This window comes from Lampris incognitus, chromosome 3 (genome assembly GCF_029633865.1).
Source record: "Lampris incognitus isolate fLamInc1 chromosome 3, fLamInc1.hap2, whole genome shotgun sequence".
Taxonomy (NCBI): domain Eukaryota; kingdom Metazoa; phylum Chordata; class Actinopteri; order Lampriformes; family Lampridae; genus Lampris; species Lampris incognitus.
In genome coordinates this window covers 17,873,005-17,900,853 of record NC_079213.1, presented here as the reverse complement: position 1 = coordinate 17,900,853, position 27,849 = coordinate 17,873,005, and the positions used below count along the sequence as shown (strand labels likewise).

The 27,849-nt window shown below is 44.1% G+C and overlaps 2 protein-coding genes across 5 annotated transcripts; one reads left to right on the top strand and one right to left on the bottom strand.

The window, feature by feature from the left end:
• The first annotated feature begins 5,392 nt into the window (after positions 1–5,392).
• pnpla8 (patatin-like phospholipase domain containing 8) lies at positions 5,393–24,456 on the top strand. Of its 4 annotated transcripts, XM_056276529.1 has the most exons (12): positions 5,402–5,460; positions 7,140–7,325; positions 8,696–9,891; positions 10,116–10,265; positions 11,088–11,239; positions 12,159–12,253; positions 13,038–13,209; positions 13,459–13,516; positions 13,807–14,001; positions 22,201–22,396; positions 22,972–23,212; positions 23,403–24,456. In XM_056276529.1, the coding sequence occupies exons 3-12, from the start codon at positions 8,893–8,895 to the stop codon at positions 23,557–23,559; spliced, it is 2,415 nt and encodes an 804-aa protein (XP_056132504.1). In that variant the 5' UTR covers positions 5,402–5,460; positions 7,140–7,325; positions 8,696–8,892; the 3' UTR covers positions 23,560–24,456. The 4 variants fall into 4 exon arrangements, with proteins under 4 accessions (XP_056132505.1, XP_056132503.1, XP_056132506.1 ...); XM_056276530.1 differs by lacking the exon at positions 7,140–7,325 and having other exon boundaries at positions 5,393–5,460; positions 12,223–12,253; positions 13,407–13,516; XM_056276528.1 differs by lacking the exon at positions 7,140–7,325 and having other exon boundaries at positions 5,393–5,460.
• On the bottom strand, positions 5,812–6,378 carry akap14 (A-kinase anchoring protein 14). Its single transcript, XM_056276532.1, has one exon. It carries the CDS (start codon positions 6,295–6,297, stop codon positions 5,812–5,814), a length of 486 nt encoding a protein of 161 aa, XP_056132507.1. The 5' UTR covers positions 6,298–6,378.
• Positions 24,457–27,849: the final 3,393 nt, after the last annotated feature.

Below are 27,849 nucleotides of genomic sequence, written 5' to 3'. Positions count from 1 at the left end.
TTTCTGTACCACCACCATTGCACTGATCCAATCTGTACTGCATTCCACAGGTGTTATGATCCCTCTTTGCTGTAGGTCCTGTAGCTCGTCCTTCAGTGGTTTCATCATGGCGACTGGGACCCGCCTCTTTGGCAGCTGTACTGGTTTCACTGTGCTGTCCACCTCTATTTTGTATTTTCCCTCGAGGCAGCCATCGCCAATGAACACATCAGCATACTCATCTTTAATTTGTCCCATTGTCCACTGTCCTGTTGTTGTTTCTGTTGTGACAATACTGTCTATTGTCATGATGTTTTCATATTGCACTTTTATCAATTTCATGGCCTCACTGGCTCTCCTACCCAGCAGAGGCACTGTACCGGCTGCATTCACCACCTGGAACTCTAAGCGATATAGCTTGTTGTTTCTCGGGTTTCTTATTTTCACTTTACATTTTCCCAGTGGTTTTAATTTGGTTTTATTGTACATTACTAGTACACTCTTCGTGTGTTCTAATTTGGCATCTGGATTCAGCAGGTTAATTGGGATGATATTGCAACTGGCACCACAGTCTATTTGGAATTTGATCATGTCCTTGCCTAGAAGCATGCCAGCATAGAGAAGCTGAGTTTTCTTCATTTTCTCAGTTTCTTTTATATCCTTTACAGTCTCTGCATGCACATCTTTCCCTGTGTCAGTCTCTACTGCATCCACAGTTTTTGTCTCAGTTTCAGTGACACAGGTGATAATATCTTCATATTCATCACTCTCAGATTCAGTTGTTATTTTACTCACATATTTCTTTTTCCTTAGTTCCGGTTTTGCTCTGCATTTTGCTGCAAAGTGGTTCTCTCTTCCACACTTTGTGCACTTCTTCCCAAACGCTGGGCACTTTTGTTTACTTTTCTCATGCGTTTTTCCACAATATCTGCACTCCACAGTGTTGCTCGTCTGTTTCCGATACTGTGCTCCTTGCACAGCATGTACCTCTTCCACCATCGATGCCGAGATGGTTTTCACATTGTCCTTTGAGAGCTCAGCGGCTCTGCACAGCTGCAAACATGTGTCCAGTGTCAAGTTTTTCTCTCGGAGCAGTCTTTCTCTTATGATTGTGTTGTTACCTCTACACACAATCCGATCCCGAATGAGCGAGTCTCTCACTGTCCAAAAGTTGCATGTTTTTGCCAACACTCTCAGTTCCATGACATAACGGTCTATATTTTCACTGGTGCCCTGGTTTCTTGTAAAAAAAAACGATAACGTTCCACAGTCTCGTTAACGCTGGGGTCGCAGTGATCATCAAACTTCTTGATAACGTCATCTAACTTCCATGCATCCTTCGGTGTGTCGCCCAGTAACGTGTCCATCAATTCCCTGCCGCTCTCCCCGACAAGATAGCTGAACAGTTTCACCTTCTGTTTGTCATCGGCGTCAGCCATGGCTAAATCCACATACAGAGCACACTCGTCCCTCCAGGCCTTCCATGTCTTCGAAAGGTTGCTTGAGTCCAGACATAACGTTTGCGGTGATTTTAGCCCATCCATGTCACACTAGCAGCTAATGCTAACATATACTGAACGTTGCTTAGCAACACTAACTGCTCTCCCGCTCCTAGAAAACCTTTCCGCACCAAACTTCAAACCGAGTCGTCCGCCGCTGCCACCTTGTTAAAGTGTGTTGTTTCCTTCTACTGATGAGACTTTACAACTCGTTTCAACCCCTCTGGGCTATAAACTTTAATAATAACTTCGGCACCTAAGGTTATACATCATGCTCGGTCCGTTATTCCAGGTGCAACAACATAAACGACCCCTGTGTAAACAAGGAACTAAAACAATGGTTCCTAACAATGGTTTCTATTGTTACACCATCCGACTTTTTTTCACAGTTTATTGCTAAGCAAAGATCTCAAGGTGATTTATTCTGTTGAACTGAAGAAGAGTAGCCTATAGGCTGTAATGTTTCAGTAAATTAGATTTTCACATTAATGCTCGTGCAAATTAGTTAGCGTTAGACTCTTTTGCACTGCTCATTTGCAGAGACGGTAAATGACTTCATTTAGGTCCATCGGCTGGCCAGTTGCGTCTGGGTTGAAACCAAAATAATCCCAAATAGGGGATTTTGTGTTCTTTTTCTGAACGAGCTCTTCCAAGCTTCGCGAATATATCGGGCTGACGGTGACTGGTATGATAATTTTGGCATATCCCCCGACCCTAATGTAGCCCCCCGTTACTGAGCCTCTCTCAGTTTACATGTATGTGTTTCGTAGGAGAGAGAGAGCATGCGCATGCGTTGACATGAGTAAAGCAGATTTGGGTGGGGGGCCCATTCACTGGACCTTTTCAGGGGCCCAGTCATTTCTGTGGGCAGGCCTCAGGAGTCACATCTTGAGTCTGCTCCAAAGGTCATACAGGGTTAAATAGCACACTGTAAAGAATCATCCAAATGGAAGATGTGACTTCTCTGAACAAACAGAAACAGTTCAATATGTGTTATTTGAATGCAGAAAGTATCATCATCATTGGTGGTCACTCGGGGTCGAGTATGACCGTCCTCTCTCTGGGTCCTCAGGTGGGCGTAGAGGCCGATCCTGGAGCCGCATAATGGGAGGACGCATGTGCATGACAGCTTTTTACGTGGAGAGGCTGATGCGCCTGCAGCCACCACATGGTCCTTGGCAGGGGGTTGACAGAGTCCAATGGCATGGAGAACCAAGACGATTGGGGACCACCCTCTGTTGCAGCCTTCATCCACCTTCACTGCCATTTTGACCTGGAGACATCTTCCGCCAGTTCCGCCATTGAGGTCTTTGTTGGATTGCGCTTCATCTGGAACCCCCCCCCCCCCCTGAACCTGCCCACCTTGGGTGACCCTACCAGGAGCCAAGCTCTGGACGGCATAGCTCTTGGGATCATTGGTACACACAAACTTCTCCACCATGACAAGGTGGTGATTCAGGAGAAGGTAGAAAGTATAGGAAGATATTAAAGGATTCTTTGAGAGGAATACAGGTTAATATGAGTTTTGAAGAAATATTTAAATGGCCTTCAGGATCTACGTGTTTCAGTTATTTATTTCAGTTTTTAAATGTGACAGGATTGCTAAGTGCAGAGAGCAGGTTTTTTGTGTTTGCTTTTTTTACACATATTGACTCGTATTCCTGTTCAGTTGGTTGTGGTAATGGACCACAAAGTTGTTTGCCATAAAACTTAAAGAGGACTTGAAGAAGACTTCTGGTATCTGTCAATACATCAGTGGATAAATATATGCATGTGGCGTTACACTGTGAGAGTAAATAAAATGCTACACCCTATGATTAACCATTTTTGAAGTCATTTTTGCTCTTACAGAAAAATGCAGTCAGATGTTTTGTCAAATTACAACAAACTTTACTCTGACATAAAGACTGTTCGGTTCTTTGTACATGTCATGCACTACAGTCACAACTAGGCACAAACTGAATTCCCAGTTTCACCTTTTGCACCGTGAAGCATCTGTGATGCATCTGCAGAGATAAATGGCCCGTTTTTGGGTGCATTGAGTTCTTTCATAGATAGATCGAGAGAGGTTATTTGAACATATGTCTACATAGGCTTTGTGCAGGTAAGTGTTTCACCACTCTGAAACTCCATGCAAGAGGTGTTCTTGAAAAGCCACATAGCTGCTTGAACACACATCAAGCTTTATCAAGGCACCCCATGTAACTGAAGCTGTGTGTGTGATACATATGTTCATATGATGAACCCTGTGGCTTTCCAAGCGCTGAAGTGCATTGGAAGGTTAGCCCACGTAAGCACAATAAGTGCTTTTATAATACACACTTTATCAGACTCCGATGTAAGCGGTTTCATCTTACCTGCAAGACGATAGGTATATGCATAGCTGTGCATCCCTTCACATTAAGTTATATACTTACCTATCTGTGCCCCATTTTCATAATAAGATAGCTTTGTTGCAAAATATACTTTCTAACCTTTTATTGACACGTGCATTACACAATTGGAATTGAATGAATGACCTAAGTGTGTGTGCATGTGTGTGTATGCATGAATGAATATTTTATATGCATTTTCATGTCCTGTCTTTAGAACCATCCCTTATAGAATTAAACAAAAAACAAAACAAAACAAAAAAAACCCCACCAAATGTATTCATTTGCTGCAGTGGAAATCCAAAATGTTCACAGGCATCCTGCTATAGAGTCACATTGTTTCAGAGACTTTAAAACCACTTTTGAGATTAGATGTTAGTCTCTCTCTATGATGTATGTCACAGTTATTTTTACATGTACTTATCAAAATAACAATGGACAAAAGACACAAGCAACTCCCATGCTCCAGTTAATAATGTCTAGCCATGTGGATGTATTGATTATCTCAAACTAGGAACAATTCTGCCTCAAATATTGAAGGCCTCACAGCAAGAATGTCATGGGTTCGAACCCCAGGGTTATCCAACCTTGGGGGTCGTCCCGGGTCATCCTCTGTGTGGAGTTTGCATGTTCTCCCGGTGTTTGCGTGGGTTTCCTCCAGATGCTCTGGATTCCTCCCACAGTCCAAAGACATGTAGTTCAGGTGAATCGGCCGTACTAAATTGTCCCGAGGTGTGAATGTGTCGGCCCTGTGATGGACTGGCAGCCTGTCCAGGGTGTCTCCCCACCTGCCGCCCAATGTCTGCTGGGATAGGCTCCAGCATCCCGTGACCCGACTTGGGATAGATGGCTTGGATAATGGATGGATGGATGGCTATTGAAAGCCTAAACATATTGCTATACAGAGTAAGAAGTATGGTTTTCTGTGTTGCTTAAGTATTTCACTTGACGATTTTCACTGAAAACTTTGAGACTGATCTCAGATTAAGGGCTGTCACTGTCAAACATACAGAATATTACTCTCACTATAGCACAGGAACCCGGGCACCCCCCCCCCCAAATCTTCATTCAACTCCCATCTGGTCACAGGTAGATAGTCTGGAAAAATGCATGCTTTAGCAGAAGTTTTGTCCCCTCTGTCATCACAGCTTTGAATAAAAGTACCCTATTAAATGGCATGCATATTTGTATGTAGTATATGGTAGTTCCAGTGAAACCACTGTCTTTCTGTATGGAGGTGTATATATGTGCAAATGTGAAATTGTATTCGTATATAATTAACTTGTTTTTTGATATACAGGCTATGGCAACACATTTCCACAAATAATACAATACATTATCTACCTGTCTATTGTCCTGACTGGATAATAGATATCAATATTTGAATTTTCAGCCCTCTGCAATACATCATCATTTGTGATCCTCATGTCAGGCCTGATTTTGCTGACATCTAGTGTAATAAATAGATAATTTTACGTCATCCAGCAAAAAAACAAAACAGCTACGTCACTTCCGTCCTTTTTCCTGTCTGGTTATTCCAGTCAACAAATGGGCAGTGCCAACCTGAATGAAGCGCTTCATCATGGGAAAGGTGGACTTTATTTGATAGGGTAAGAAGCATTTCTCAATTTTAAAAAAAGGCGTGTGTTTCACGGATCATTATTACGCAGGAGTGGTGGTTTATGTATATGTGTTTGGCCTGCACTGGAAAACCTACTGTTTTACTGCGCTAGCTAGCCGGATTGCTAACGAGCGACAACCTGTTTTTATAGCGGCTTCCAAAAGCAACTGTTTGGCTGAGAAACACACACCGTGTGTTCGATGTGCCCCTTTACAGAGTCAAACCCAGCGTTTAATGAGAGATTCATACTTGAAAAGTCCCAATGAGTTTAACACGACTTGTTTTAATCCATCATGTTACGGTTAACTGGGCTGCGGGTTTCAAACATGACCGGGTCCGTTTAGAAATCGATGGCGGCCCGGAGTAACGTCTTGCTCTCGACGACGTCTTTCAGCCATTTCTCCCTGAATCTGGATTTACCGGCCGCATGCACCGACCTGTTCGCCTCTACCTGGAAATTAACCTGCACAGGCAAAGTTTGGTCTCTGATTTTGGAGACGTCGATCACGAAGTAGACGCAGGCCGTCGCTTTGGGTATGGGTGTCCGGGGAGTAGGGATGCTCCAGCGGGACCGGTAGTGGTGGAGGGTGCGGTACCCCTCGTCCTCCGTACGGAGGAACTCCAGGCTGAACAGCCAGCTGGGGTGCACCTCCCAGGTGCGGATGTACTCCGCGATTTGATCCTTCCCCACTTCGACGGTGAAGTCTTTGCAAGCCACCCAGCAAACATCAGTAATCCCCTGGTTGGTGTTAGAACCCTCTGAGTCGCCATTCACCACTTGTTTACATGCGAAACTCAAACTGGGGGACAGCCGAGCCTCCTCCATTTTCCCCCCTCGTTGTTGAGCTGTTTGCTTTATATTTTGTCTGAGATCCAGTCGAGAGATTAATGGAAATATTATTTTTCAGCGCTGTCGTCAGTCGACAGGTTCACGTTTAAATATTGAGCGTCAACATCCGCTATGTTGTTTTGATAGGTTACTATGGTCACCACGGAGGGGTGGAGTGTATTTTAATGGCAGGACTGAGCCCTCTGTTGGCTGTCTTTTTACCTACAGTGTATTACATTTATACATACATTGATGAGCCAAAACATTATGACCACTCACAGTTGAATCAAATAACTTAGTTAGATGGTAGAGTAGATTAGATGGAAAGCGAATAATCAGTTCTCGTAGTCAATGTGTTGGATGCAGGAGAAATGGGAAGGAGTAAAGACCTGAATGACTTTGACAAGGGCCACATTGTTATGGCCAGATGACTGGTTCAGAGCATCTCTGAAACGGCAAGGCTTGTGCTCCTGGTCAGCAGTGGTGAGTACCTACCGACAGTGGTCTGAGGAGGGACAAACCACAAACCGGCATCAGGGTGTTGGGCTCCCAAGGCTTATCAATGCATGAGGGCTATGAAGGCTATCCAGTCTGGTCCGAACAGACAAAATGTCTACTGTGGCACAAGTCACAGTAAATTTTAATGATGGTTACAGGAGGAATGTGTCACAGCACAACAGTGCATCTCATCTTGCTGCGTAGCCACAGTCTGGTCAGAATGCCCATGATGACCCCTGTCCACCATCAAAAGTGCCTACACTAGGTATACAAGTGTTGGAACTGGACCATAGAGAAGTTGAAGAAGGTCGCCTGATTTGAAGAGTTACATTTTCTTTTAGATCACGTGGATGGCCATGTACATGTGCACCGTTTACCTGGAGGAAGTGATGGCACCAGGATGCACTGTGGGAAGACGATAAGCTGGTGGCGAGAGTGTGATGCTCTGGGCAATGTTCTGCTGGGAAACCCTGGGTCCGGCCATTCATATGGATGTCAATTTGACACGTGCTACCTAAACTGACCAGGTACACCCCCTTCATGCCAATGGTATTCCCTGATGGCAGTGGCCTCTTTCAGCAGGATAACACACCTTGCCATACTGCACACATTTTTTGTGAATGGTTTGAGGGACATGCTGATGTGTTCAGTGTGTTGCCCTAGCCTCCAAATTATCCAGATATCAGTCCAATTGAACACCCGTGGGATGTGCTGGACCAGCAAGTCCAATCCACAGCGATTCCACCTCGCAACTTACAGGACTTGAAGGATCTGCTGCTAATGTTTTGGTGACGGATACCACAGGACACCTTCAGGGGTCCTGTAGAATCCATGCCTTGGTGGGTCGGCGCTGTTTTGGCGGGACATGGAGGACCAACAGCATATTAAGCCTGTGGTCATAATGTTTTGGCTCATCAGTGTATATATTTGTACATTTCAGTACATATGTATATCTCCTCTATGTATATATGCATATCACATTTGTATATTTATATTTGATGGATCTCTGGGTACATATGTACCCACTATGTAACCACTATGTGGTAATAGCTCATACTCTAATACTTTGCTCATACTTTGGGGTGACTGGCAAAGTGAAAGGATGTAATGTTAATTTATTAAATTATATTTTAAGCCATGCAAGGTTTGCTGTTAAGCTAAGGAGGAATATAGCCCATTATCAAAAGAGGAAAGCTGAGGTGTGGAATATTTTTAAAAGTATTACAGAAAGAGATGTTAATTGTGGAGGGGAGCACTTTTATTGTGATTGGAGGATGATGTTGGATTTTGGTTAAATAGTGTAGCGTGAATGGTTGGTATATGTGTATTTTTTTGTTTGATTTCTTTGATTTGGTGGAGAGTCTGTAGGCTGCAAGTCATGCCAAAGCCTGCAGGTTACCACACTATTTTTCTGTCTTGTCTACCTGTGTTTTAATTTTTAATTCTTATCCTCTTTGATTCTGTAGAGTTCGATGGGTTTGTGAAATATTTTGTTTCCCTATTGGTTTAAAATATGTATGTTGTATTTTGATTGTTTTTTTTCCAATAAAATAAAATAGAACAAAAAATAGTTCATACTCTCTGGGTACAACCAGAGTATGAGCTATTACCACGTAGTGGTTATTGCCATTTGCACATTATCTGCTGCCATGAAGATATGGCCATTATACATGTGCATGCTGTGTATCCTATATATAATTTGTGTATTCTATATCCATAGCGCTATTGCTGCTGTGACATTGGAATATTTTCCTTTGGGACTAATAAAATGTCCTCTTTATCGTACCTCACCTTGGTTTCCACATTTTTATTTCTGTTCTTTTTTTACATTTCCCGTGCTTATTATAGCTTGAGATACTTTTTTTTCATTCCTTTTTCTTTCTTCTTTTTTGTCCAGATATCGTTGTAACATGGACCAAAACTTTTTGCCAACTAAAATGAAGAGTCCACAAAAGCAACTGTAACCCATGGCAGGGTGTCTGTCAGAATGGCACATTGGTGTACATAGGCCCTCTCAAGCCTAGACTGTAGGCCAGACTACTGTTGAACACTTTAATAGCCACCATTGCTGTGCCCCGTGAGCTAGCATTTCATATGTCGCGGATCAGGACCACGCTGGACAGCGTTACCAAAGCGGTCGGCGGTACAGACCTCATCTCCAAGATCTCTCGCCTCAAGCCTGGCAGTTCTGTAGTTGGTGCTGCCCATGTGGACAAAATTCTGGTCAAAGCAGAGCCCCCAGCCTCCAGTGACACGGCTGCTGCCATGCCTGCTGCGGAAAGCAACACGGCCACTAAACCAACAGAGCAAAACCAGAACAAAGCAGCTGAGGAAGAGCCAGACAAAAAACTGCATCCGGATGCAGAGAAGCCTTTTGTTGCCAACAAAATATCCAAGTCCAATTTAGCATCTATGGCTAGTGAGTCTGCAGCAACTTCTTCCTCCACTGTGGCCAAACAGACTCTGCAGCTGTTCCACCCTGCAGCCCTCTCAACCAACATGGATGAGACCTACAACACACTGGCTCAGCATGTCAACAGCTACTTTGGCACCGACACACACACACAGGGGGAAGATGGCAGCAGCAGCCAGTGGCAGCAGCACCAGCAGGAGGATGAGAAAATCCCTGTTGATGAGCCTATCCTCAACCAGGGTCCTCAGAACACCGGAGAGCACCATCTTCATCTGACACCTGTGGCAGAGGCCAAATCTGTGGAACCAGCAGCTGCCTCTCCTCTCCCTCTGCCTGCCATGGAGAAAGTCAGCCCTCCGGTTGGAATACCCTCCCCAGATTCCACCACAATCGAAGGTGTGGCTTCTTCTGCCCCCCCACCCTCTGCTTCTTCTAAGAAAGGCTTCACTCACTATCTGTCCTACCCTCGGCCCAGAGTTCAGGCATTTGTGGGCAGCTACATCGTACCGCTGGTCCCCAAGTTCAGGGGGGACTCCAAAAACATCACCAATGAAAAAGACAAGTCCTCACCATCTTCCCTGGAAGAGGTCACCATGGCCAAGACAGGGGAAGTGGTGGAGAGCGAGGAGGAGAAGGCAGAGGATAAGGCCAAGAAACTGCTGCTGACTCAAAGGGAGAAGGTAAGATGTTTACAATAGTAAATAAAACGATTCAGTCTAAAAGTTATTTTTACAGTGATAAAAAAGAATTGGATCTATTGAAACACTAATAAAATACATAACAGAAAAATACAGAATCTCTGCAGGTGATTAAAAAGAGGGTCTTGTGAGAGAAATTCTCACAACAACCAAGCAAGTGGCTTTGCTTTGGTGGGGAGTCTGTAGGTGGCTCATTTCTCGTTCAGATCATTGCCAGGGTGAGTGTGGACAACAGGACTAGAGCTCTGGTGAAAGGCCTGCAGAGGGTCATCGACATCAGGCTCCTCACCAGTCGAGTGGAGGAGCTCAGCTACCATCTCCTGGAGTTTCCTGAGACACGAGGTGTAGCCATCAAGGTCGGTGTGTGTGTGTGTGTGTGTGTGTGTGTGTGTGTGTGTGTGTGTGTGTGTGTGTGTGTGTGTGTGTGTGTGTGTGTGTGTGTGTGTGTGTGTGTTCATTTCTGTGTATTTATTTGAGCTGCATAATACTGACAAAAATCACAAGCCTTTACAAATTGGAATTTATAAAGCTAGTATAGTATTACCTTCTTAAATTGTACATGAGAAAAAAAAATACCCTGTCATTGCAACTACAGTAAGAAATGCTTATTTCCTTCCTGGTGAATATTAGCTACTTATGTTTTGCCTCTTTACACCCTGTCAGTCTTGTCTGTATTTCCCTCCTCCCCTTGGGTGAACTGGATGGCAGTTGTTGATGCAGAGCAAATTGTGGTGTGGTTGGATAAAGTGAATTCCTCTGTGAAAAAGTGAATTTGTGGATTGGAGGATTTGATCTCACTTGCTTAATTTGTCTCAAAAATCCCTAAACAAAATGCAAGCCAAATCCACATGTGATTTGCTATTCACAAATGCAGATTCAAAACTTTGACTGCAATGTAAAGATATTATTTGCAGAATAATATGGTTTAAATTTAGAAATTATTTTCTTCAGATAGAAATTGATAGGTAGCCTGTTTGTGTCTAGGAAAAGATATTCATAGTTTACCGTACTTATAACACATGATGATACAAATGATAATCTCTTGCATTTATTCATTGTTTCTCTGTATTTATTTATTCTGGAACAAAATTGATTTCCCTATGCCACATGGTACTTCTCAAATTTATCAGTGCATTATAACATCTTTGCTTCATCTTCCTTGCTATGCATCTCACTAGGAGAGAGTGCTACCCTGCCTGCTGCGTCTGCGCCAGGCCAGAAATCCTCCTCTCCAGGCTGCCGTCAGAGAGGCGTTGGCCCTGGTGGGTTACAATGACCCAGTCAAAGGCAGAGGAATTAGGGTCCTGGCCATCGACGGAGGGGGAACAAGGTAAAGTCACACTGGGAGGGGGAAAAAAAGGATACAACTCCATTTAGAACGAATGAAATAATCTCACCCCATTTGCAAACTTGTTTCTATGCATCTGAAGAAAAAAAGGACAAGTAAAAGTCTATTTTAAAGTTTTTTTGAATCGTGAAAGTCTACCATGTAAGACCAACACTGGCATGGCAAACAGGCTCTAACCAGAGTAGAAAAAGAAGTGGGAGGCCGCGTTGCACAACTGAGCAAGAAGATAAGTACATTAGAGTCTCTAGTTTGAGAAACAGACGCCTCACAGGTCCCCAACTGGCATCTTCATTAAATAGTACCTGTTAGAGCCTGTTTGTGCTGTCCTCTGAAGGGAGTAGTACACACCGGTGTAGGAAATCTTCAATTTCTTAGCAATTTCTCGCATGGAATAGCCTTCATTTCTAAGAACAAGAATAGACTGTCGAGTTTCAGATGAAAGTTCTCTTTTTCTGGCCATTTTGAGCGTTTAATTGACCCCACAAATGTGATGCTCCAGAAACTCAATCTGCTCAAAGAAGTGCCCATCCAACCAATCCAACTTGTGGGAGCTGCTTCTGGAAGCGTGGGGTGCAATTTCTCCAGATTACCTCAACAAATTAACAGCTAGAATGCCAAAGGTCTGCAATGCTGTAATTGCTGCAAATGGAGGATTCTTTGACGAAAGCAAAGTTTGATGTAAAAAAAATCTTATTTCAAATACAAATCATTATTTCTAACCTTGTCAATGTCTTGACTCTATTTTCTATTCATTTCACAACATATGGTGGTGAATAAGTGTGACTTTTCATGGAAAACACAAAATTGTTTGGGTGATCCCAAACTTTTGAACGGTAGTGTATATATAGTCCACTCATACTGGCTCTGTAAAGCCGTTTAATGTATTGCATCTTGGTTGCAGGGGACTGGTGGCCCTGCAAACTCTCCATAAACTGCAAAACCTGACCGGAAAACCTATACACCAGCTGTTTGATTATATCTGTGGTGTCAGTACAGGTAATTGCTACACCTTTTGATGCTTTTTTTCCTGTTTTTATTCTCTTTTTTTATTTTCACATAGTCTGTGCCCTTATCCTCCAGCCCCAACCCCATATTCCCCTTGAATTGGTGCAAACAGCAATTCACATGCACATACTAAACATAATTTTTGTGCAGAAATATGCACAGATCATCAACTCGAAGGTCTGACATTTCATTTGGGTCAAATTCATTGAGGGTAACTGTAGGGAGTGAAGATATGATTTTACTCATCAAGACGCTGTTTTTTTTCCTTTTTAAAGCATCATACTCCCCATACACCCATACCCATTTTAAGTATGGGTGTCTTTTAGGTATGGGAGCATAGTTGCTCAGGTGTGCTTAGCATCTATGCTCTTCTTGAACATTATGCTGCTTCACTGATACAGTTACAAACATTCAAACCTGGAAGTTAGCCAGTATAACCACAGTACTCTGTTGTTGGCTACTGAGCAGATGGTTCAAGTTCAAGTTTATTTGTCATATATGACAAGTATACACTTACACTTATTCTTGTAACAAGCTACTTGTTTTGCTGGCTCAACACAAGTGGAAAATAAAAGTACTTAGAGAAATCAAAGTGACGTTCTCAGTGATGTTACTGCAAAAAGTTTCCCTTTCTACCCTCTAGACCCCCCCCTCCCCTGCCCAGTCTACAACAAGGCGATTTTCCAAAATATTGAATAGGCCAGTCACTTATATTGCCACTCAAATCACCTGCTTGCTAATTTGTGTTTTACACACACTGTTCTCTCTGCTGTAGGTGCCATCCTGGCGTTCATGCTGGGGGTGTTCCAGATCCCCCTGGAAGAATGTGAGGACATGTACAGGAAACTGGGCTCAGACGTCTTCAAGCAGAATGTCATCGTGGGAACAGTCAAGATGGGCTGGAGCCATGCCTTCTATGACAGTGAAGTCTGGGAGAATATCCTCAAGTCAGTCAGCGGGACACTCTTCCCACCCTTCTCTCTCCCTATTATGTGTTTTTTCTGTTTCACTTTCCTAATTTTTTCCATGTTGCCTGTAATTTTACACCTCTTCTTTCTGTGTTTCTTTTCCTTTGTCCCGCCATCATTCCTCCCAACCTACCGTTCTTCATTCCCTTCTGGTGTTGGTAATAACTAAATCATAGAGGAACAGATGATACCAAATTTGTTTCAAGTTTCTCCTCGGATTCTTTCTAGGGAAAGGATGGGCGAGGGGCTTATGGTGGAAAGTGCCAGAGATCCAAACTGCCCTAAAGTAAGCCCCCCTTTTTTTCCTGCTCCACAATACACAGACAGAAACATGCACAAATCTTAATTCAGCATGTTCTTTTGCCAATGTTCTCAGAACACCTCATACAAATGTGTTCATCAGTCCCATGTCTTCAAATTAATAATGTATTAATTCCCAGCTGCTTTTATCTCTTCTTTTGTCTTAATTACCCCCTGTCCTGTCTTTGGAAATACACCAGTTTGAAAAAAAAAAACCTTTTATAAAGGGGAATGGAGACATTTTACCTCATTGTGCTTACCTCATCTGGCAACCAGGTGTCGGCAGTGAGCACTGTTGTGAACAGGGGTCTGCCCCTGAAGGCTTATGTGTTCAGAAACTACAGGCTGATGCCGGGGGTGAGGTCCCACTACCCGGGCGACTGCAAACACAAGTTGTGGCAGGCCATCCGGGCCTCCTCTGCTGCCCCAGGCTACTTCCAGGAGTTTGTCCTGGGCAAAGACCTCCACCAGGTATAAAACAGAGCCTAGAGACTTGGGTTTATTAGGCTGGGTTTCATGTAGTCCATTTTTTGAGTTTCGTTACCGTTTGCAAACTAAATGACAGCAAAATAATGTTTTTTAAGGCAGACAATGACAAAATAATGTTTTGGTTTTGTTTGTGATAGTCTCTTCCTCCTCTGAATACCATTTGAAAAGTAAGCTGTGATACCAGATGTACAATGATTATGACACCAGCTTTGGGCTGATCACATGGCTGTCCCCTCACTGTGTAGTTGGAGCGATAAGAAAGCAATGTGAGCAGTGATGCCACAAAAATGTGATCAAAACCCTCCTCTGTGTTATTAATATGAACTGTGACTCAGATCGCTATTTTGATCTCCACAGCCCATCTCTCAAAATGAAATACTGTTCAGACCACTGGAGTTTAGCATGAAACAACCATATCCTGGGAATCAAACCAATCAATACACATCCATTATGTAGCTAGATTTCCTTAGAGGCTATGCCAAGACCAGATGCCATTAATTTTGTTGTGTGTGTGTGTGTGAGTCAGTATCAGAGGACTGAAGTGGATGGATGTGCGCCTCACACTGTTCAAATCTCTCCTAACCTTGAAGGCAATCTGTTAATTGGTACAATTAGCTCCGCAAGGAATCAGGATTTTGTGTGTGTGTGTGTGTGCGCACGAGAGCCCATCACCAGTCATTTACCCTGCCAAAGTGTCCATAAGCAAGACACTAAACACCTACCTACTCCCCCATTTTTGGTGACGCCTGATGAGTGTCAGTCAACTAACTGATGTAAAGTTGGCCTGCACTTCTGGTGGATACGCGGTATGAGATGATGGATCGAGACGATATTAAATTGTGCAGTGCTATGTTGAATAGCAGCCTCACTGGCCATCTGCCTAATGAGCCACACTCCAACCCTTTGAATTTTCACATTGATGAGTGATGCAGTTAATTAGTTAATGGAGGCAGTTTTTTCTCTGTCAAGTCGATATTGACTGGGTAATTTTACCTGTGTTTCAGGTAATTAAAACTGCTTTCAAAAGGCTGCACTTTGTGGTTAAAACCTCTTCAACCAGACTCGTATAGATTATTTTCCTCCTCAAAAATTGCACACGGTTGCCAGTGATAAACAAACCAGGAGAAGCATCAAGAAACAAAGCTTTTTACCCTTTAGTCTTTTATTTTTTAATTGCGTGGTGCTTCTCCATCATACATAACCTTTCTGAACATAGAGGAATACTTGTCGCCAGGATTCTTAGCTTGTTGTAGCTGTGACCCATATTTCTGGCAGCTTGTAATGTTAGCGACAATTAAATTTAAACCAATTCAGCTGTGCTCCCTGCAAGTCATTCTGGTTAAAAGCATCTGATAAGATCCTAAAAAGCAAGATGTAGATATTGAAGTAGGATTATCGTAATTCCCTTATGTATTCCAGTTTATTTGGTACCACTTGGGGTCTGATTGTCTAAAGCCGATGGTCTCTGTGGCAACATTTGGCATTAAGCCTGCCTCAGAGAAGCTTGAATTTGATGACCCCAGGCAGAATATGCCCTTTCCATTCTTCTTTCTCCCCTGTCATCTAATAAAGGACTCCCAGAAGACAGCCTTTGGATTGATATGGTCAATAGAAGATCCTAATCCCTAATCCCATTTTGCCTATTTACTGATTTAGGCTTTGATTTTTCTTTGCAATGAGGATTACGTACAACAAACAGCCGGCTAGTTGTGGGCTTGATAAGCCTTTGACAGCCACACTCCCTCTTCATTCATCCAGATCAGGGCAGGAAGCTATTTCCCCCCCCCCGATGTTATACATCTCCCACAGGCGGCACGGTGGCGCAGTGGTTAGCGCGGTTGCCTCACAGCAAGAAGGTCCTGGGTTCGAACTCCGGGGTTGGCCAACCTTGGGGGTCATCCCAGGTCGTCCTCTGTGTGGAGTTTGCATGTTCTCCCTGTGTCTGCGTGGGTTTCCTCCAGGTGCTCCAGTTTCATGTAGGTCAGGTGAATCGGCTGCACTAAATTGTCCCTAGGTGTGTATGTGTCGGCCCTGTGCTGGACTGGCAGCCTGTCCAGGGTGTCTCCCTGCCTGCCGCCAAATGACTGCTGGGATAAGCTCCAGCATCCCCGCGACCCTGGTCAGGATAAGCTGCTTGGATAACAGATGAATGGACATCTCCCACAATGGTGGGCACAACCCACATTTCCCCAGTTATCGGTACATTTCCAGTGGCGGACAACAGGACAAACATATCAGCCATGAGTCAAATTTACCAGAGGTTGGCTTGTGGCTGATATTCAGCTCCCACTCTGCTCCCACAGCAGTACCTTGGAGGAATAATGGCAGTGGTGCCTGTTACCATTTATAGACTCGTGGACCAGTGCCCTAGCTTAACATAGTGTTACTTTGCCAGAGAAATCCCACCGTCGACAACATCACAAATCTGGTGTTATAGTGAGATTGTTATCAATATGCACATGGCTGTCACCGGTTTGGCTCTGAAATGGGTGAAGTTAGCAATTTAATTCACTGCTAGGCTGTAAGATGTATAATATGCTGTCCTTTGGGCTATTTTCTGTAGGAAATGTAGATATAAAAAAAAGGTGGAAGAACAAGGGGCCTCATTCATCAACCATTGGTACTTACAAATTTGTTTTTACACACCCATGGAATTTTTTGTAGCTCTCAAGATCATCTGACAGTCAGAAACAAAGCCTGATGATTATTTGTAATTCCTTCCCCCTAACATACGTATATTGTCTACCTCTTACAACAAGCAATCACCCAATTGCTGTCTACATTCAGGGGTTACCCAGGCGCTACACTGGTCTGTGAGACAAATCTCAGGGCTGAAAAATCCCATGGGGGTGTAAGAACAAATTTGGACATACGAACGACTAACGATTGATGAATGAGGCTCATTGTTATTTAAAAAAGGTGTGTGTGTGTGTGTTCCCATTCCGATCTCTTTAAAAAGGCTCTGTTTCCAGTTTTCTGTGTTTATGGAAGGGAAAGGAGACTGGGGGGGGGGGGGGGGGGGATAGAAAATTGGGAGTGTGAGTGAGTTGTGTTGGAGCTGCATTGCCGCCTACCTGTCTCACTCCCACCCCAGTTTTCAACACATGCAGTGGTATTTCTCAGGAGAATTTTGCCATCGCAGTTGATCAACCCCCCCCCCCCCACACACACACACACACACACACGCGCGCGCACGCGTGCGCACAGTAGACTCATTCCCAGATTTTCCATATCAGAGTTGACCTGTTTTTCACTGCACAGTGCTGCCTTGTCATGGCAATACATTGTTCTTGCGGACAAACAAGAGTGTAGGGTACGCACATCCAAAAAAAGCTCTTACAGGTGCTGGATCAAAAATCAAACTAAAGGCAAAAATCAGACAAAACATCCACACACTGTGCCACTGGGTCCCAGCAATTTTAATTGAGCAACGTTTCGATCTGACAGAGATCTTCGTCAGGCATTGTCAAATCACCAACACAAACCAGAACAAGTGATATGTAGACACAAACACATTCATCACTCAGGTGATTATGATAGGCATGATTGAGAGCCAATCTACTCTCAAGCTGGACCAATCAGAGTAGAGTTGGACTGATACTCCCACATGGGAGTGTGCCTCTATTAAAAGGGCAAAAATAACTAGAAACATCAAGATCAACAATAAAAAAAAAGTCTACCTTTTCTATCTATTTTTCTATATAATAGTTTTATAATAGTTACTAGGCATCACAGTGACAAAGTGGTTATCATGGTCGCCTCACAGCAAGAAGGTCCTGGGTTCGAACCCCGGGGTTGTCCAACCTTTGGGGTCATCCCAGGTCATCCTTTGAGTGGCGTTTGCGTGTTCTCACCATGTCTGTGTGGGTTTCCTCCGGGTGCTCCACTTTCCTCCCACAGTCCAAAGACATGTAGGTCAGGTGAATCGGCCGTACTAAATTGTCCCTAGGTGTGAATGTGTTGGCCCTGAGCTGGACTGGCGGCCTGTCCCCGATTGGGATAAGCGGCTTGGGTAATGGGTGGATGGATAATAATTACTTATGTGATTTATGATGTATTTTTGACTCAACTTATGTATTGGATTTAATATGTTCCTGTTGGAAATTGACCTTGATGTTTCTAGTTGTTTTTGCCTTTTTCATCGAGGCATGCTCTGTTCCCCATGTGGGAGTATTAGACAGTCCAACTCAGTTTGAGAGTAGATTGACTCTCAATCATGCCTATCATAAACACCTGAGTGATGAATGTGTGTGTGTCTCAATTCAGGGGCCGCATCCTCTAAAGGATACGGTCTACAAAGGTGTGTCCTTTGTAGACCGCCAAGGCCAAACCGAGCGTTGTTAAAATGAGACGGTCTGGTCTAAGGAGGATTTCCTATTTGTGTCACCAGCTGTTCCCGCCTTTACCCTTGCGTCACAAAGCGCCGCTCCTGTCGCCTAGCAACCTTGACAGCTGCAGTTGACAAATGGTAGTGGAAACAGAACCACAAATTTCAATTTAAAAATTTTTTTTTTTTTAATTGTTTTAACATTTAATGATGACCATTTTGCCAACTTTAGCACCACTAATGTCTAGTAACTTTGCCTGTTATTTTAAGTAAAATTTGAGGTTTTAAGGCCCCTTGTTTTTGTTTTTTTACATTTGTATTAGCAATCGAGTGAGTTGAAACCCAATAGTCAAGTCAAACTTTATTTATATAGCACATTTCATACACAGGGCAACACAATGTGCTTTACATAAAATGACAATACAACTGCAACTCAATCATAAAAGTGCAAATACAGAAAATAAATATGCATATCAGCAGGTGTTGGTGCAGAATATACAAATATCAAAATATACAAAGCAAACACACACACCAAAAACTTAGCCGTAGGCTGTTTTACAACGGTTTGTAACCTGTTTTTAAATGTGTCCATACTCATCATCAGCTGTGCTCCTATGACCTCCATAGGTTACGGAACTGATGATGATGATGATGATGATACTTAGATTTAAAAGTGTAATCGTCGGCCACTGCTGGAGTTGGAGACACCATTTACTTGTGTAAAAAAATCTGATCATCATCAGCGCACAGTGAATGTTGGGATAGGCTGGGCTGCGAAGGAGCCATCCGTTGTGTCCTTAACATTCTGACAAATGAAGGCCGTATTTGAAGGAGTCCTCGGAATGGGACAGCCTTGGCGCGGTCGGAATTGGACAGCCTTGGCGCCGTGCTGTGACGTAATCGGTCTCCAAATGCAGCCTTCGAAGGATGCGGCCGCTGGATTGGAGCGCAGAGTATATATATCGCTTGTTCTGCTTTGCGTTGGTGATTTGACAATGTCTGATGGAGATCTCTGTTAGATCGAAACCTTGCTCAAGTAAAATTGCTGGGAGCCACTAGCACAGTGTGTGGCTCTTTTGTCGAATCCATTGTTCTTATACCTTAGCCTGACGTCCATTGGTTTTGTTTCTGTCGGAGGGTGCTGTATGATAATGTTTACAGACTTTATAAATCTGAGCTCTTTGACGTGTACACACACACACACACGCACACACTCTCTCTCTCTCTCTCACCGGATGCATACACACAAAATTGTAAGGAAGGACCACATGGGCCAGAGGTGTAAATGGTGGTGAAAGGATTTAAATGTGCCAATATGAGTACATGCACACGCTTGGGTAATCATTGCATGCTACAGACAAATAAGAGCTACAAATACAAACAAATAAGAGCTAGACTCGAGTCTCTAGCTCTTATTTGTTTCTGTGACATTGTGTTGCTCTTTGCGTGCTGTAAATTGTGTTGTATCTTTGTGTGTGTCTGTTCGTTTTGATTTTTTTTTTGTGTGTGTGTGTGATGTGATTGGAGTCGCTGGGTTGAGGGGTCAAGGGTCAGATTAGAGGAGTAGCGGGAGAAAATAGTTTACCGCCTTTACAATTCCGACTTTGTCTCAGCTTTACATTGGGCTGAGTTTGAGAATAAAATGAGACTTGTTATTGTGAAAAGAATGAAATGGGTGATGTTGACCAAGGTCAGCGGGATAGCTGTCCTGTAACTGAATGTCCCATGTGTGGAGAAAAACCCCCACAAAAGGACAGCGCCTAAAGAGGCTCTTAACAGAAGCATCAAAAGAGCCTCCGGATGTTTTGTCAGTGCGCAGGCTTCATCTTTACACATGGAACAGTCTGTTTCGGCCTTATGCACTCGTACTACTTTTTGGAAGCCTCATATTAAAAGCGCAAACAAGGGGCGTCTGGGTAGCATGGCAGTCTATTCCGTTGCCTACCAACACGGGGATCCCCAGTTTGAATCCCCGCTTTACCTCCGGTTTGGTCGGGCGTCCCTACAGACACAATTGGCCATGTCTGCGGGTGGGAAGCCGGATGTGGGTATGTGTCCTGGTCGCTGCACTAGCGCCTCTGCTGGTCAGTCGGGGCGCCTGTTTGGGGGAAATAGCATGATCCTCCCACACGCTACGTCCCGCTGGCAAAACTCCTCACTGTCAGAGGAAAAGAAGTGGCTGGCGACTCCACATGTATCGGAGGAAGCATGTGGTAGTCTGCAGCCCTCCCCGGATCGGCAGAGGGGGTGGAGCAGCGACCAAGACGGCTCGGAAGGTAATTGGCCAAGTGCAATTGGGGAGAAAAAGGGGGAGAAATCCACAAAAAAAAGCGCAAACCTTTCTGCATCGTTGGCTGTAACTGACAGAGCATGAATTTGAGCAAATTATTTGATCGCTACCTTTTCACCCATTAAGAGTCATTCCAAATGAACAAAAAAACTAGCTAACTTTTTAAAAAATGTTTAAAAAAATGGAGCTCTGTATTGAAAATCTAAAAAATTTTGTTGACTGGTATTTTGGGCTGTCTTATTTTGACGTTGGAGATGTTTAAACTGGCAGTTTATTTCTTCCACCTCCCTGTGGAGGAGTTTAAGTGTCCCTTGCCCTCTAGTCTGTGGGGGTGGTGAAGAAATCTTCTGTGCCATACTCCCTCCCACAGATCCCCATGTGTACATTATTGTTTCAGTAGTCTAGTCTTGGCCAAGCGCAGCCCGAATTTAAAAGCCTGTCAGTGGTCGGCTAAGCTCCAAGACTGGACTTCGGAGTGACTGAAAGAGAACGGAGAACACTAAAGTGGTCCGAACATCTATCCAGCCCGGTTTCTTTCATCCTTCCTCTGACGTTTGTTTTAACATCATTTACGCTGGCACTTCTCTCGAGCATTTAATCCAAAATATTCTGCAAAAAAAAAAAAAAATATATATATATATATATATATATATATATATATAGGCCTAGTGCAAAAAAACACAACATCCCCCTCCTGAATTCAGATTTACTTGGATGGAAGTGGGGCGCTCTGGGTGAGCGAGGTCGAGAGGTTTTGGCAGCGCTCCAAAATGACCAGTGCCAAGGTTTAGGGTCCTCTTGTATCTACTATAGAGAGGTTTGCCAATGCAGCACATCTCTGACCCAGAAGCTTCCATTACTCTAACCAAGCTTATGTGGCCCTGTGTCCGCCTAAGCCTCTTACTGCTGCAGTTGGCACCCACAACAAGTGAATTCAGTTTAATTGAATTCATTTGAATTCTTTTTTTTTTACGGCAGTTTTAAATGGGATAAAAATATGTTTTTAGCAACAAACACTATGCTACAAACAAATTCTACATATGGAACCGTTTAATGCATGCATAATTGTAACCACTTTATGAAACGTGATGTCATCTATCTCACGGTTTGTAAACCCCTTGATGGAAAATACAATTTGTGCTTTCACCGTGAATAATTTCATTAGCATGTGGGTGTTGCTGGTGTCATGATAATATGTATTTAGCCATCGGGTTATAGGTTGTTTTTAATATCGCATAATTAATAGCAGTGGTTAAATCATGTCTTTCCTCCTTCCCTGCCATTGGCATCCTAAAATATAAGGCATTTTAAGACGTATCGCCATCACCCAAATGCTAGCGAACTTTAACTTTGGTTGGAAAGTCCACTCCACTTGATATTATTTAAATATGTGAGTAACAATACTCACATATTTAAATAGTATCAAGTGGAGCATTTTCTTTTTATTTCTTTATCTTCATTTAAGTCGGAAAAACAAATGTTTTTTTTTTTTTTCAAAAAGCGCAAAAATCCTCTCCTCTCCTACAACCCCTTGACCTTTCTCCCTCCCTCCCGTCTCCTCTAGGATGGAGGTCTTCTGATAAACAACCCCACAGCGTTGGCCATCCATGAGTGCAAATGCCTGTGGCCCAACACGCCAGTGCAGTGCGTGGTGTCTCTCGGCACAGGGCGCTTTGAGACGGGGGGGAAGAACAGCACTACCTACACCAGCCTCAAGACCAAGCTCACCAACGTCATCAGCAGCGCCACCGACACCGAGGGTAGGGTTACCAAATTGTACATGTATGATTGTGTTTGTGTGTGAGTGCAAGTGTGACTGCCCACATCTGTCCGTTTGATTGGGATTAAGCTCTTGCACAGTTATTTATAAATCTCAGATTAGAGACATACAGTTGCATGCTGTGTTGCTGTGTTGCCTTTCTGCCTGGCTGATGCAGTGCAGGGTCTCTAGCAGACCGCAAGTGTTGAGACTCTGGAAAAGTATGGAAAATGAATATGAGTCGGGCCTCAAAGTTTAGAAATTGCACAGAACATCTGTAAAAGTATGAAAAATTGTTGTCCTTTGCAAATACACACTTTTTAGAAAATTGTAATTTTACTTATTGTGATTTTTGTCATTGTGATAAGTGATCTTATTCCTCTGTGGGGCATGGCCTGTAGATACGACCAAGTCATATTATCCAGTTTCTATCAGAATACATCCCACTGGTCATCAAGCAAAATGGTTTCACTGCTTTCTAAAGAAAGAGAAAAGTGAAATGAAAAAAATGGAAATTCAAATATGAAGATGAAATAGAAATGCATCTGTAACCCCCTCCTCCCATCCCACTGTCAGAGGTGCACACCATGCTGGATGCTTTGCTGCCTCCCGACACCTACTTCCGCTTCAACCCCTGCATGAGCGAGGACATCCCGTTGGATGAGAGCCGCCGTGAGCGGCTAAACTTCCTCAAGAGCGAGGGTGAACGTTACCTGGAGCGCAACGAGGCCAAGCTGCGGAAGGCAGCCAGCATGCTGGGCCAGGAGAAGAGCGTCATTCAGAGGCTGGCTGAGTGGGCCAAACTCAAGGCAAACATGTACGAGGGCCTCCCCTTCACCTCTAAACTATAGAGCTAGTGCGGTGGTGGCTCGACCTTCAGACTGGTCAAAGTATGAAGACCGCACCTATAAAAAATGCCCCAAAACCCAGGTCTGGTAGGAAATAAATTGAAAAGTAAATAGGAAAGGACATTGGTTAATATGTCTGTTTCTTTGCTATATGGACAGGGAGATGCTCCAGTTGCAATTTGACATCAAAATGACAAATCCCATCCATCACTTTTTTGATCAGCAACCACCCCAAAATGCAGGACTTTTGAAGACACCAATAGCTGTCACTGGATTCCCAGAAGATGGCGCAGGGAGGGTAAATAAAACAAGGTGAGCTGAGTTAGAATTTGTATAGTATTGGGCAGACATTGTCTCCTTGACAAAATAATGGAGACATTGTTCCATACTTCACGAAAAGAAATTAACAAGTTTGAGATGAGGAAGCATTTATGCAAGTTCATAAATGTAGATTTAAAAATATAAATGAAAAATATGAATGGTGGATTTGTTATTGCGGCATACTAGGAGAGGTACTTGTGGCAGTGACATGCCAGTTTTCACAGAAACTGATGTTGTGATAACCTCTAATTTCGTAAATAGATGCCATACGACTGGTATTTCATTCCCATTAACATAGTACATGCATTGAAGTGCATAGTCACACAGTGGGAACGTCAACATAAATGCCTATGTCTAATGTTTTACTGACAAAAAACTGAATGCACTTTTAATGATAATTGTGTTCTGAACTCACCAATAACAGGTCAGGTGTAAATAGTTTGGTGATTATTCATTGGAGTTTTAAGAATATGGAACAGCATACATACCTCAGCTTTATTTGAGAAGGATTACTGCAAATTCTTCAGGTTTGTAATGCTTAACAGCATTGATGGACTTTAATCCACGGAATTAAGAACATAAAAATCACTGTCGTTATCATGGTAAATGCCGAGCACTGCTGCTGCGATGCTGAGTTAAAGATGATTATGTGTATTTTCTACTGGTTGTGATGGTACAAAGTCCTTTGCACTTCCCTCTGAGCATGGGCAAACTTTGACTCCTCACAGCCCAGGTTATTGGTAATGCCCTGACCACTTCGTAAAACTTGACATGCTTTTCAAATTGTGACATGAGGAACCTAACTGCCTTGATTCATGATTCCCTCAATGCTTGATGGAACATTTTAGAAAATAATAAAAATTTTGTCATGACAGAAATAAAACTGGGTTTTCAAGGCCATTTCAAAAAAAAAAGAGCTCTGTTGTTGTCGTCATGGTTTTTTTTTTAATTTTGATTTTGATATACTTTAATGATCCCCGTAGGGAAATTACGCTCTGCATTTAACCCATCCGAGCTGTGTGGCTAGGAGCAGTGGGCAGCCGTCGTGCAGCACCCGTGGACCTACTCCAGTTCTTCTTGCCATGCCTTGGTCAGGGGCACAGACAGGAGTATTGACCCTAACATGCATGTCTTTTTGATGGTGGGGGAAACCGGAGCACCCAGAGAAAACCCACCGCAGACACGGGGAGAACATGCAAACTCCACATAGAGGAGGACCTGGGATGACCCCAAGGCTGGACAATCCTGGGGTTCAAACCCAGGACCTTCTTGCTGTGAGGCAACAGCGCTAACCACTAGGCCACCGTGCTGCTCATGATAATATAATAATATGATATTATTATTATTATTTTTACCATGCCACCCATGATAATAGTAATGAGGTCAGTTGTTTAGAAATGTAGGACCTTGAAACGTAAGTCAGATTTAATCATACTTAAGCTTTACTGCTGTCACAACTTCCAACAACAAACCTGACACACTCACATACGATGCAAAGACCATCTCAGCAGAGTTGTCTTGAAGGAATGCAGTGTGTCCTTCTATGATAAATTGCTTTTTCCAGTTGCGTACATCGAGTTGTGGCGTTATTGTTTCCCTGCTATTGAAGATCCGGTGGCATTCCACGGCATTCATTCCTGCCATTCACTTTGACGTCACCCCCAATCAACCTGAACAATACGCCGCGAGGAGGCATATCCAGAAACCTCCATAACAAATGGAGTTGTCAGAAAGGTGCAGGGTAGCATGCCAAATATGTAACCGGGATAAATGGATCTGCTGGCTTCAGTGAAGTTGTTTTGTGTGGTTTGATTGATTGATGGAGGGGCTTTACATTTTTCATGCTAGCTTGATCCCGAGCATGATACCCCGGTGGGGTTGTGTGAAATGCTGGAGGGCCACACTAGTGTGAGCACACCCACGTATTCAGGGTCTAGTTTATAACCGTGCTGCCTAGACTTGGCCCTGTTTAAGAATGATCTTCGCTTTTTCAATGGATAAATAAATGGCCGTGCCGAAGCACTGAAATCCTGTGGGTGTAAGTGCATTTGAAAAGTCACTCTTGATGGGAACAGGGCTGTTATTACTGAGACTCTCTCAGGGACTGGTGAGCCCGAAGGAGCTGTTTGGATAATGATAGACCAACATGACATGACAAATGTGGTACACAATGAATGGACAGAAAGGGAGTAGGTAGTGTCATTGTCATGACTTCTATGCAAGTTAATGATGTGGGACTGGTGTTAGTGGAAGAGCAGGAAAACCAAAGTCTGAACATAAACAATTGAATGCCTATAAATTTGAAAGAAGGATCTTTACGAGTGACAAAACAGCTTTTTTTTAATGTTTATTTTGGTCTCCCTGTCTGCCACCCAGTGACTGCTGGGATAGGCTCCAGCACCCCCGCGACCCTGAGAGCGGGATAAGCGGTTTGGATAATGGATGGATGGATGCATTCCCTCCCCCCTCCCCCCTCTTTTTTTCTCTGCCAGTTGCATCCAGCCAATCACTCCACTCTTCCCGAGCCATCCCGGTCGCTGCTCCACCCTCTGCCGATCCGGGGAGGGCTGCAGACTACCACATGCCTCCTCCGATACATATGGAGTCACCAGCCGCTTCTTTTCACCTGACAGTGAGGAGTTTCGCCAGGGGGACGTAGCATGTGGGAGGATCACGCTATTCCCCCCAGTTCACCCCCCCCCCCAAACAGGTGCCCCAACCGACCAGAGGAGGCGTTAGTGCAGCGACCAGGACACAGACCCACATCCGGCTTACCACCCGCAGACATGGCCAATTGTATCTGTAGAGACGCCTGACCAAGCCGGCAGTACCACGGGGATTCGAACCGGTGATCCCCATGTTGGTAGGCACCGGAATAGACCACCACACCATCCGCACGCCCCAACAAACAACTTTTTGACTATAATACACTACTGCATATTGTCAGAGTCTCTTCACTGTATACAGCACAACTTGACATTCATACCCAAACCCCGACGGGACCTGGGACTGACCTGTGGGTCATGTCTGTTTGAGTCTGACTTATTTTAAAAGGTATTGAAGGTGAAGTCCCCCTCTAAGGAAGCCACACATTTATCTCCTTTTCTCTCCAGGAACAAAACCCTGTCAAAATGTTCTCTCCCACGTCCCCTGTACTCAGCTTTTGCATTTCACCCCTGAAAACACTAAAGCTGTTGGGCTGTCCCTTCGTTGCATGAAGAAATGCTGTTCTTCGCAGTTTGTTTGCAGAAATGAACTCTATTTGACACTGATTTTTGGGGATTGGTTACGATGTAATCGGGTCGGGTGTTGGCTTTGGCCGGCCTTGCACATCCCGAGGAGACTAGACAAGCATGGCAGACATAGGAGGTGAACACCAGGTTAATGTTCCGTTCCCCAACGCTCATCCTGTTCGCAATTTCCTGTTGGACTTGAGCGTAGGAGGTCAAAACGCAAAGGTTAAGTGATGTCTGCCAGGCTGTGTTTACACGAAGGAGCAAGAAATTAATAGTGGTGGGCCTGCGTCGTACCATTGCACCATCCATGGATTGTTAAATGTGTTATGAGCCGAACCTCTCTTCCTCCTCCTACTCCTCCGGAGCAAAACAGAGGAGCAGAATTGGATTGTCTGTTCTTATGGTGTTCCCTAGCAACCGTTATATTCCCCCGCTCCGCTTATGCTCCACAATGTATGGCTGCCCATGTTTCTCTGAAACTGTCACTAATCTGGCTGCGATGTATTATGCAATCAGCCTGCTTTATGTGGTGGTTGTAAGTGGGTTCTGTCGGATCAGTGGGTTCTGTCGGATCGGATTCTTTTGCAAACCTTATGAAATTAAGGTCTGAGCTGGCGAAAACAGCACTAAGGTATTAAAACAGTATCCAAACTTCCCCCAGATCCAGTACTGCTATCCCCCTCCCCCTTTTCCTCCCCAATTGTATTTGGCCAATTACCCCATTCTTCCGAGCCGTCCCAGTCGCTGCTCCACCCCCTCTGCTGATCCGGGGAGGGCTGCAGACTACCACATGCCTCCTCCGATACATGTGGAGTCACCAGCCGCTTCTTTTCACCTGACAGTGAGGCATTTCGCCAGGGGGACGTAGCATGTGGGAGGATCACGCTATTCCCCCCAGTTCCCCCTCCCCCCCGAACAGGTGCTCCAACCTACCAGAGGAGGCGATAGTGCAGCGACCAGGACACACCCACACCCGGCTTCCTACCCGCAGACACGGCCAATTGTGTCTGTAGGGACGCCCGACTAAGCTGGTGGTAACACAGGGATTC

Excerpts from the sequence above, each read along its gene's own strand:
- akap14 (XM_056276532.1), bottom strand. The coding sequence starts at position 6,297 with ATGGAGGAGGCTCGGCTGTCCCCCAGTTTGAGTTTCGCATGTAAACAA.
- pnpla8 (XM_056276528.1), top strand. The coding sequence starts at position 8,893 with ATGTCGCGGATCAGGACCACGCTGGACAGCGTTACCAAAGCGGTCGGC. Across the intron at positions 11,240-12,158 it reads ATCGACGGAGGGGGAACAAG|GGGACTGGTGGCCCTGCAAA; the intron begins GTAAAGTCACAC and ends TCTTGGTTGCAG. Across the intron at positions 22,397-22,971 it reads CAGCGCCACCGACACCGAGG|AGGTGCACACCATGCTGGAT; the intron begins GTAGGGTTACCA and ends TCCCACTGTCAG.